This window comes from Camponotus floridanus, unplaced genomic scaffold (genome assembly GCF_003227725.1).
Source record: "Camponotus floridanus strain SB8 unplaced genomic scaffold, Cflo_v7.5 scaffold383, whole genome shotgun sequence".
NCBI classification, from domain to species: domain Eukaryota; kingdom Metazoa; phylum Arthropoda; class Insecta; order Hymenoptera; family Formicidae; genus Camponotus; species Camponotus floridanus.
Window position 1 is genome coordinate 56,402 of NW_020229529.1, and position 12,847 is coordinate 69,248.

The window sequence follows — 12,847 nt, forward strand, 5'->3', positions numbered from 1 at the left end:
TTTAGTAAGAATTATTTATTCGTTTTTGCCATGAATTAACGATTACTTTTCTAAATCTTAAATGACGCAAAAAATTCTTATATTATCTTTTTAAAGTTCAATACTATGCTAATTTCCATATTTTGTAGTGTATTTATTATTTCTTCCGTTATTTTCACATTAAATTGTTTTTTCTGATTTACTGAGATAATCCACTTAATCTTATATATAACTGTGTTAATGTGTACAATCTTAAAATCTTTAGAAAGCAGTTTGAGCAAGCCAATATCTCTCAGAGCATTTGTACAATTCGACAGTCAATTTACAGAAAAAGTAAACGACATTTTTGTGACATTGAGGTAAGAAGTCTAAATTCTCAGTTTGTATTCTTCCATTTTTCTTTCTTTTTCTTAAATTTAACGACATAAATATATCAAAATGATAATTCTGTTATAATTTTGTTAAAATATAAAATGGCTCAAATTTTATTTCAATTTATTATTTTAATTTATTTTAATATAATTTAAATTTAATTTAATTTATTTTCTAACGACATCTCGACATTGAAAAAAATCTTGAAAAGATCGAAACGTATGTATTATTTTCTGTTCACTCGAATCAATTTTTTAAGACATATTTTTTATATTTTTATATCTGACTGATTATTAATATATTATGTCTCTTACTTAGAGTCTTTATTATTATTTCGACTTTTTTACGCTCTGACATCTTGCGCCATGTTCTTTTAGCCTTGCTTTTCGTTTTGCTAAAATTTTATGTTTTCATAGATGGAAAAAACCAAAATTTGCCGATGAAATAATACAAGTGTACCAAGTGCAGTGTTCTTTCTTCGAGAACTTTAAAGAAACCTGCGACGATAAAAATATCACAGCTACAAAATTGGAGCACACAGTGCACAATCTAACATCTAACACAACATATTATTTTCGAGTACGTGCGCATACTAAAATTGTTGCTGGTCCTTACACGGATTTAATCAATGTGTCGACTACACATGAAAATCCAATACCTAAATTATTATTCACATCCAGAAATGGCATGCAAATATTGGACATGGATTTAAACATTACTAATTTCTTAACGTCAGAGTACGTATACTGATAAAAAAACAGTTATATTTATCATAAATTATTTTTAAAACTAAATATGAAATTAAAGTTATTATTATTATGCACATGTTTATTATTATCAACATTACAGCAGTAACTATAAAATTAGAAATTTCAACTATAACTTTTTACTATACAATTATAATTGGTTCCTTTTTTTCAGATATGTAGGATATGTCACTTATTCGATACAAGAACATAGAATTTATTGGAGTATCGAAAAAGACCTAATGACATTGAAGATTAATGAAAATAATATCACAAAAATAGCTAGCTTTGATAAGTATCTATATAATCTCTGCATTGACTGGGTAGCAAGAAATCTATATTTCATGTATGATGGATACGATGGGTATGATGATGAAACCTACTCTTATACTGTAAAGTTCGACTTAACAATGTGGGAAAATGGCATAATTAAATTTGATGAGATTATCAAATCATCAAACGTTAATATTGTCATTTTAAAAGTGTTACCGTCTATGGGGTACGTTTACTACCGTTCACCTGAAAAAATAATTTTCTATTAAAGATTTATGCATATTTGTAATTTTTCCATAATTTTACGTGATTTTACAATTAAGATCATAAGTAAAAAAAATAATAGGTTATAATATAATTATAAGAATTTCGAATTTTCACTACAAACAAATTTTTGTTTTCTGTTAAAATAATGTTTTATAATCAAAGTAAAAATGAGAGTAAAATTATTACATATTTTTTAGAATTTTAAGTTACTTATCATACAATTGGGCGAATAATGAATATAGTATAATAGAATATAATTCCGATAAAAAATTTGAGAAAATTGATTTGACATCACTCGACTATACATTCTTGTGCCTATTTCATGATGAAGATACATATGTTTATAGAATAAATGAAAACATAAATAATGAGGAGCCGTTAGCTTACTGGTTTCTTTATAATCACATATTTGTGACAGACACTAACGCTTCTATATGCAGTAAGATTTTATACAAGGAAAACATAAGTGATATCTCCAGTTTCGTATCTAAGACGAATGACAAAAGAAACATTTACATTTTAGCATGTGATGATTATAGCGATGAATTTTGTCTTTATACTTTGAAAAAGATATATGCAAGTCTCAAGAGCGTAAATGCAGCCGAATACGAAACGAAAATATACTCAGAACAAATCATTTATAAATTTTACGCTTTAGATAAATCTGTACAACCATATCCTCCAATGAGATGTCTAACACCTGACGAAAAAGTTTACAATTTTGAGAATATGAATGCAACGGCAAACAGCATCGTTGTAAATCTTCCGGAGCCGGTTGTAAAGAGTGGATGCAAAAAATATAATTTACCAACTACTATATATACTATCTCTATAAGCCATTGTTTAGACAACAACCTAGACAAGTCTAAAAAATTCAATGTGCTGCAATATGTGACGTGCGAGCGACATTACGAGATTCAAAACTTAATGCCATTTACAGAGTACAAATTGAAGTTTACTTTAAGCAATTTTTACTTTGATCAATTATCAATAAATCCAATCAATTCGAATGTGATAACATTAAAAACTAATTCAGGCAAGCTTAATGCACCAGAAAACATAAGTGTTTTAGCTTTGACGCCTCCTGTAGCAGTAGTTCATTGGATGCCACCCAAGCAATTAAACTGCGTGAGCGTGAACTACGAAGTGCATTGGAAGTCAGTTATATTAGTAAACGGCATTCAACAAAAGAGCAAACTATTTATTAATATGCCGAAACGTATGGTAGATGGCAGATTTTTCACAAAGATTAACTTGTCGCTACCAGTACAAAATTACTTCATATACGTGCGTGTGTATCCAACTAATTTCAGCGATTTCTACAACGAGAGTTTAAACGAGATCATTCACATATCCTCAGAACCAAACAATATTACTTTGAGCGAGGTCGACATAAATAGCATGAACATTTCATGGATCTCCAACATTAATTCGACGATCTTTTTTACACTAGAGTACGAAGATATTGCAGCAGAAAAGTGGCAAACAATGAATTATACTGAAATAAATTATAACAATAAAGTAATGTACCATGTCAAAAATTTACAATCGGGAACTTTATACAAGTTTCGCTTGATATTGAGATATCTCGAATTTGAGGAAACTTTTATATGGCCGGCTGATGAAAGATTTATTTTTTCAACACTTGGTAAGCAAACGAAGATACTTATGTAGCACATTAAGGTTTATTGAAGAATAATTTCATTGAAACATTGCAATATTGCAAATCGAATGCGAAACTCTGCTGTGTTATTGTTATAAGACTGTGATGAAGTTAAGCTGTTCGTTTCTTGCAATGAAACATTGTAGTAATATTATAGTGTAATATATTGGAAAAAATGCAATGTAATTGCAACCATATTTTTGTTTTCGATGGATAAATATCTTGGAAACATTTAATTAAATTAAAAAGCTCGATATAAATAGAAGTTTGCAATATCTAAGATAATATATTGCAAAATTGTATTTAAACATAATCATATATGTACACAACATAAAATGTTATATTTTTATACAAAATTACTTTAAACTCTTACTTACAAATCACTTTTCTTATTTTAAATGTTTATATACTCTTATAATGGGTACTTTATACACATATATATATATATATATTAGTGATAGAATTAATTATACATTACTCATTATATTTTTATTTAAAAATTTAAAAAATTCGTTATAATTATATTTATTTGTGAAATTGATATTTGTATTTACATGTGAAAAATACATAAAAATGCAAAGAAAAATATACTGACAGATATAATAGTATCTATTCTTATTATAATAAAAAGATATATTATCTTTGAGGATTAATATCGTATTCGTAAATAAAATGAAAATATATTTGTAATATTGCAATATTGTTGCAAAGTAGTTGTAACATTCTGTGCTGCATAGATATTACGTTCTAATTTTTTTAGATATGAATAGACCAAAAATTATATTTTGTATTAATGTTATAAGTAAAAATAAATTTGTAAAAACATACACAGACGAAGATATTAAAATTATATTTTTGCTTAATATAGATATTCCGAGCACTCCTGGAATAACAGTGAAAAAATATTACTTATTTTTCACGTTAAGTTTTATCGTTATAATTACTATAATCTGCGTCTGCTACTTTTATTATTGTAAGTATGTTTGATTTGGCTATCGACTTGATTTGTAAATTATACATATATATATATATATATATATATATATATATATATATCTGATAAAATATCTAGAAATTTACTGAAAATAGTAATTCAATTATATAAAACTAAACGATTAAATTTATTAAAAAAACAGTAGATTTTATAATACATGTTATTACATAATTAACTCGAAATTTTAGTGCATCGTCAAAGCAGAGGTAATAATGAACAATTTTTGTCTTCACCAATCGATATGGAATTGGCGATTCTACCTTGCCGAAACACTCAATTCAATATGATTTTTAGTCCTATGTTACATTATAATCCGGATGAATGTGAGATAATTATAGTCGCACGTAAACAGATTACACTTACAAAACGGATTGGTAGCGGCGAATTCGGAAAGGTAAAAATTAATCTTTTAAGCAATGTTTCAAAACAATTTCTGGATCAACAAAACAGATATGTATGTTCTAATAAAGATATAAATTACATAAATTTTTATAATAGATTATAAGTAATATAAAATATATAAGTAATATGAAAAATTTAGATGAGACAACAAATATGCACTTTATTATATAGTTTGCTAAATTATTTAATATAAAGTAAAATATAATATTACTTGACATTAAATTATACACATTTTCTAATGAAGTACGTATGTAAATTTGTGTGAAATATTTTGCAGGTGTTTCACGGAAAGGTGAAAAACTTAGAAAGATCGGGTACAGAGATATCCGTTGCAATAAAAACGCTTCGAAAGGATGCTTCTTCCTATGAGAAAAAGAAATTGATAAAGGAAGCCAAGCTTATGAATCATTTTCGACACAAACATATATTAAGACTGTTGGCCGTTTGTTTAGATGGAGATTCTCCGTTACTAGTGTTGGAATTGATGGAAATTGGTGACCTGTTAAAGTATTTGAGAGAATGTCGAAATTTGCAAATGTCAGATTCGCATGCTCTGCGTTTGCAAGATTTGTTCGCTATGTGCGAAGATGTTGCGCGAGGTTGTTGTTACTTGGAAGAGTTGCGTTTCGTACATAGAGATCTAGCGTGTCGCAATTGTTTAGTATCTTCGAGAAATCGCGAGGATCGTGTCATCAAAATTGGAGATTTTGGGCTAGCTAGAGATATTTACAAGGATGATTATTATCGCTTGGTAAATACAAATATGAAAATATTTATTGATTAAAAATTGAATTCTTTTTAAAATACTTTTCATTTTTATATCATAATAGTATACTGCATTGTTTCTTTAAGTAATATAGAATATAAACAGTTTTTTATATACAGTAAGAAATAAATAAACGTTTTTTATTTTGCACATATTCTAAAAATGAACAACTTGAACCAGAAAATTAAAGATTTGTTAAAATCATGTTTTAGGAAGGAGAAACTTTGCTTCCTGTTCGCTGGATGGCACCCGAATCTTTGATGATCAGAAAATTTACTTCTCAAAGCGATGTTTGGTCATTTGGGGTATTAATGTGGGAAATTACATCGTTGGGTGAGCAACCTTATAGTGTCAAGACTAATGAAGAAGTGGTAAATTATGTACGTGCTGGAGGCAGGTTACCGATGACTCTTAACTGTCCGTCACCATTGTACCAGTTGATGCTAAGTTGCTGGTGTGCAGCGGATGCTAGACCAAATTTCAAATTTTGTCTGAAAAATATTATAGCATTAAGAAAAAACATAGAAGATGCCTTACTAAGTCCAGTCGATACTATTTAGCCGATATACTTAAATGATTGCTTATCTTATTTTCCAAACGACTCAATAAATCTTAATGTAGAAAAAATATTTCTAGGATATTTCTAAATTGATTCTGATCTGATTATTTTTATGTTTAATCTTAATGTTACATGTATCAATGAAATTTCATTTTGTAATATTACTTTCCATACAATTTTGATTATTATTAAAAAATATCACATTCGTTTTCATGATTGTACAAAATCAAATAATACGATTATATATCTTATTTGTGTTTTTGAGTAATCGAAGAGAAATTTTATGATTGTGATTATATATATGTATATGTATAAACAATATTTTTTTGAACATATAATATAATTAATTTTCGACATTATATATGACCGATAATTACAAACTGATTGTAAAATTTATGAGTGAAAGAGGAAACGTGAATAATATCCTCTATAATTAATTGTGAATATATAAATATAATAATATAATTATTTTTGAGTTTATAACAGTTAACATATATGAATTTTTTACATTATTCGAGTTAAGAATATAAATATATTATATCTATTTATTTAATAACTTACTATATATTCAAATTATATTGATGATTAAAAAAGTACGCAGTTGTGAAAATGAACTATATTTATTGTTTTATCTGCAATAACTGTTTAATAAAGCTAATAATGTATAAATATATATTCACACAAGTACGGTCTATCATTTCGAAAAAATTCGTCCACATATATATATCTTTGTTGATGAGTAAAAAGTTTTTATAAATTTGTAAAATGTTTGAAAATACATCTAGTATTATGCATGAATTTAAAAAGAGACCGTTATATTAATGTTTATATTTTTAAAAATATTCTTATGCAAAATGTCTCTTTACCAATATAAAGTCAATTATATTTCACGTAATTAAAGTGTTTATCACATTTTTTTGGAAATAAAGTAATTGATTTATAGCGGGAAAAAAAGGGAATTTGATTGGATGCACTAATGCACACTGGTGCATAATAAACACTGTCGTATATAAAATTACAATAGTAGAATTAAAATAATAAAGTAATTAATATTAAAAAATTTTTTATTATATTATATTATATATATTAAATATATTATATTAAGTTAATATTAATTAAAATTATATTATATAAGTTTTATATATATATATATATATATATATATATATATATCGTATATATATATATATACAGGGTGTCCCATTTTAATCCATCCAGTCGAATATCTCGAAAACCAAACCCAGGAGAGAAAAATGTTTCAGACAAAAGTTGTTTGGTTTCGAGGGGACCATAAGATGGTACCATTAGTTTGATCTTGAAGAGTCATTTGAAGGTCACGTGAAGGTCACCTCAATTTTTTTAAATGGCACCCCCTATTTTTTATTAGATATTCTTGTAGCTGACCTCGAGAGCTTTCCAAAACACTATAATAAAATATTTTTTTGTTGAGTATTTTTCGAGTTATGAGGCTTAAATAATTTCTTAATTCTACTCATAAATCTACTCATAATTTCTTAATTCTACTCATAAATCATAAAATATCTAGTGAAATATTCATTTTTCGATTATCTTACCTTAATACTTTTATGCACAAAATAATGTGAGAAATCGATTGGTGTAAAGAAAACACATAGTTATTTTTAAGAAAAAATATGTATAATTTGCAATTAACAATTACATTTTTCTTTGAAACAACTGTTTTTTTTTATACCAATTGATTTCTCTCATTATTTTGTAAATAAAAGTATTAAGGCAAGATAATCGAAAAATGAATATTTTACTAGATATATTACGGTTTATGTAAAATTAAGGAATGATTTCAAGCCTCATAAATCGAAAAGTACTCTATGAAAAAATATTTTATTATAGCGTTTTGGAAAGCTTTCGAGGTCAGCTACAAGAATATGTAATAAAAAATAGGAGGTGCCATTTAAAAAGATTGAGGTGACCTTCACGTGACCTTCAAATGACTCTTCAAAGTCAAACCAATGGTACCATCTTATGGCTCCCTCGAAACCAAACAACTTTTGTCTGAAACATTTTTCTCTCCCGAGCTTAGTTTTCGAGATATTCGACTGGATGGATTAAAATGGGACACCCTGTATATATATATATATATATATATATATATATATATATATATATATATAATATGTATATTATATTATAAGGTTATTCAATGCAAATAATGATAATAATGTCTCATACAATTAATTATATTATTTATTTTAGTTATGTATGTGCTACTATAAATTTTTACTTATTTGTATTAAAACAAAAGCAGTACGGTGTTATGTATCGTTTGATTCAAACTGCATTATGTAAATATACATAAAACGTATAAATCATTCTTTTTTAAAATCCATTATTACTTTTCTTACAATCAAAATATCTTTTTATATTAAACGTACTTTTTGTCAAAGGGAAGATACTTAGAAATAAATTAATATAAAATGTTTATAATAAAATTTATTAAACAATTATATATACATATAATTATTTTTATTTATACATAGAACTATTTTTGTTTTATATATAACTTTTTTGAGAAACAATTTTTAATGATTTTAATTCTTTTTAAAATAACGCGAGTATCTCCGTGGAAAAAAATAAATTATAACGGAAGTAACTAATAAAATATCGTGGCACCACGTGATGAGATTGATCATTCTAAGTCAGTTACTATTGTGATTGCTAACCACATCATTCTAAGTCAGTTACTATTACGACTGCTAGCCGAAACGCACTATCGCGTTACTTATCGTTTGATTCAAACTGAATTTTAAGGAATTTATCGAAAATATACGTATGTATATGAATTAATATCAATTCGATTAACATATCAGAATTAGTAGAGTGAGAAAAACAGGACTAATTCAGGATTCAATGGAAATCGATTGAGTGCAAACGTTTACGAAAAATGCAAATTATGTTTGGAACAATTTTACGTGTTTTATTGAAAGGTTTAGTACAAAGGCAACTATCACTGAAGGATTATACCACTTCAAACATCTTCCAGGAAGAAAGTGTTTCCATGTGTCCAGATTTAAATTACACGCAGGTAAGAGATATTTTTCGGTTGATTAAAACGATTGAATGTTATTGCAGTTAATAGTTTAACTAAATATGAATCCTATTCTAAAAAGGGCATTAAGTCGATTCTCGAATGTATCGGTTTATCTCGAAAATCTCGAAATGTATTGTTGTTTCTTTTTCGTCGCTCTGATTGGTTTTGCATGTTTCATGTCATTTGAGTGTTATTTGTCAAGTGACATCGCGAAGATTATATTGACAGTGCAATACAAAGAATTGATAAATTAATAAGAAAAAATATTTACAAAGGGGTTAGTTGTGTTCATAAAGTAAGTATATATGTTATTAAATATATATAATATAACAATAAAAATAATAATTTTTAAAATTAATGATGTTTTCTGTCTATTATCTGTTATTATATTCTGTACTATCTACATTATTATATACATACGATAGCATTTTAACAGATTTTTATGTTATTTTTCTTTGATTTTTCAAATTTCTTTATTTTCCTAGATATACAGGGTGTCCGTCGATTTTCGATCAAAATGAAATAAATAAGTAGATTGGCTCGAATTAAGAAGAAATGACCTGTATTGTTTTGGGATTGTCGCAATAATTAACGAAATATTAAATAAAAAAGATCGACCAATCTGCGTGAGTAAAAGCACGCGGCGACGAGAGTCGTCCCACCGTAATCCGATACTACGAGCGCGGCGAAGCGGTGGGCGGATCGCTCTCCGAGACATGATGGTGGTTTGCGATATATCGCAATACCGCGCCGAAAAATGACCCGTCCCCCCTTTTCGTGGCGAGAAAATGATGCGCTATCATTTCCACACCACCTTGCGGTAGATAGCATGGTGCGCTTTTTTTATAGTGGTTTCCCCCATAGACCTATTCCACTCTCAATTTAAAAATTATTCAAAATACCATTTACTATACGCTGAATATATCGTAAATGTAAAAAATTAATGGACAGTACCTTTACAAAAATTGATTCGTGGTTGAAAATCCCTCGATAAAATGCTCACGTTGATAATGTGATACGATGATAAAATTCTTCAAGAATTCTTTCTTCATCTCGTACACGAAGACGCACTGCTGGACCGGTTATCCCGATATTATGCACGACACTCAGTTTCACATAATTATTGCACAACACGTAAAATTGTACGGCCACTTGGTTTTCGTGCACGCCCGAGAAATGATTCCATGTAAATTGCGGCCGCACGATAAGTATTTTTTCCCGCTAGTCCGTATGCCACAATCATATCCGTATATTCCTGCAGAGTACACTTCATTTTCTCTGTTAATTTACTACGCAAACACAAGATTTTTATTAAAACGTCTTAGCTCTGGCACGCTGTTACCAGACTGCGTACGCCAGCAGCACGCAACTACAGCTGGCAGCTGAGCGGACATGTGAGTGTAAGCGTACGTGTGAGTTCGACGCCTGCGCACTATGATTACACTCGCATGTCCGCTCAGCTGTAGTTGCGTGCTGCTGGCGTACGCAGTTTGACAACAACGTGCGAGAGCTAAGACGCTTTGTAAAAATCTTATGTTCGCGCAGTTAATTACCAGTGAAAATGAAGTATACTCCGCAGGAATATACGGACATGATTGTGGCATACGGGCTAGTGGGAGAAAATACTTATCGTGCGGTCGCAATTTACATGGAATCATTTCTCGGGCGTGCACGAAAACCAAGTGACCGTACAATTTTACGTGTTGTGCAATAATTATGTGAAACTGTGTGTCGTGCATAATATCGGGATAACCGGTCCAGCAGTGCGTCTTCGTGTACGAGATGAAGAAAGGATTCTTGAAGAATTTTATCATCGTATCACATTATCAACGTGTGCATTTTATCGAGGGATTTTCAACCACGAATCAATTTTTGTAAAGGTACTGTCCATTAATTTTTTACATTTACGATATATTCAGCGTATAGTAAATGGCATTTTGAATAATTTTTAAATTGAGAGTGGAATAGGCCTATGGGGGAAACCACTATAAAAAAAGCGCACCATGCTATCTACCGCAAGGTGGTGTGGAAATGATAGCGCATCATTTTCTTGCCACGAAAAGGGGGGACGGGTCATTTTTCGGCGCGGTATTGCGATATATCGCAAACCACTATCATGTCTCGGAGAGCGACCCGCCCACCGCTTCGCCGCGCTCGTAGTATCGGATTACGGTGGGACGACTCTCGTCGCCGCGCGCTTTTACTCACGCAGATTGGCCGATCTTTTTTATTTAATATTTCGTTAATTATTGCGACAATCCCAAAACAATACAGGTCATTCCTTCTTAATTCGAGCCAATCTACTTATTTATTTCATTTTGGTCGAAAATCGACGGACACCCTGTATATAATAATATTTATCGATATATAATAAGCTTTATATTAATGTAAATTTTATTTTTTTAAATTAATTTAGAAAGATAGCATTATTTTTTTGTGTTAAGAATAATTATATAACGGCACAGAACTACTAAATATCGAGATAGAAAATCTGTCTCATAAAAAAATTATTCATCAAACATTATTCAAGTTGTATCTATTAACGCTAATATTTCGATCGACAATATATTCAATAACAATCATTAGAATTTATATTAACTTTCATTGTGCATATATCCATTTATATACAATTATGTCCACATATTTTTATAGAGGCATTATCAGTTTATACTATCATTTTATTCTATTATTTCCAGGATTTATTTGTGTTAAAAATATAATGACAAAAGAGAAAATACTTGACAAGGTTAAAATTAAAGAATTTATATAATTTCTATGACTAATACTTAATAACTGTAAAGAAACAATATTTCTAACCTTCTTATTCTTGAAGTACAAACATTAATAAAACTTTAGTAATATCGGCAAACTTTTGAAAAGAAATTTGAGTTAATAAAATTGAGAAGAGTTAACTAATCTATCGTGAGAAAGAATCAAATTGTTAAACAAAATTGTTTTAATAATTGCAAGCAGCAACACTTTCGCTTGCTAAAAGCTGTTATGAATCTTTATTAACTCTCGTTAACCTATTGATTAATTTTATTTTTGACATGAGTTATGTTTGATATACAACATGAAAAAAAATAAATAAAAAATAGATTTTACGATATGAATAAAACTACATCAAATTCAATTTATTTCATTTAGGAATGATATATATTAAACCGGTATTATTAAGCAAACAAAAAACGAATGGTAATTTTTCGTTTAATTTTATAATTTATATAATTTAACATTAAAAGCATCGGAAACAATCGCTTCAACGATATTCACCTAATTTTTTTCGTATGTTATATTTTATGAAGGATATTTCAATATCCGAGAAAAGTGATCATTATATGCTAAATTTCAAATCTGACCGGAGTCATTCTGATAGTACTGAAAGAAATGAGCGAGAAGTCGATGAAGTTACACTTGCAAATATTTCTACCATCCCAGAATCTATCGGTAAGTTGCAGAAAAATGCATAAAATATTAATAACAAAATCTCTGACGAAAAAGTGTAAATATAATTTAAATTCAAGAGAAAGTGGAAATCAAATTTAAAAATATCGTTTAGTAGTGAGAAGAATATAAATTCTATTCCATCCAAAAAAAAAAATAGAAAGGCATAATATAAACATAACATGGTACATAAAAATTGTCATGATTTGAGGTAAGGTCAATTTTATTAATTTGCTACTTTGTTTTGAAACAGTCGCAAATATTATACTTTTGATTTCTTAAGCTATAGTAATTTATCGAAAAATACTTCGCATC

At 28.5% G+C, this 12,847-nt stretch overlaps 1 protein-coding gene across 1 annotated transcript; it reads left to right on the plus strand.

The window, feature by feature from the left end:
* The first annotated feature begins 219 nt into the window (after positions 1 to 219).
* LOC112638837 (proto-oncogene tyrosine-protein kinase ROS-like) lies at positions 220 to 6,169 on the plus strand. Its single transcript, XM_025411224.1, has 8 exons — positions 220 to 338; positions 768 to 1,088; positions 1,273 to 1,596; positions 1,835 to 3,285; positions 4,169 to 4,273; positions 4,483 to 4,688; positions 4,974 to 5,447; positions 5,675 to 6,169. Exons 1-8 carry the CDS (start codon positions 220 to 222, stop codon positions 6,020 to 6,022), a joined length of 3,348 nt encoding a protein of 1,115 aa, XP_025267009.1. The 3' UTR covers positions 6,023 to 6,169.
* Positions 6,170 to 12,847: the final 6,678 nt, after the last annotated feature.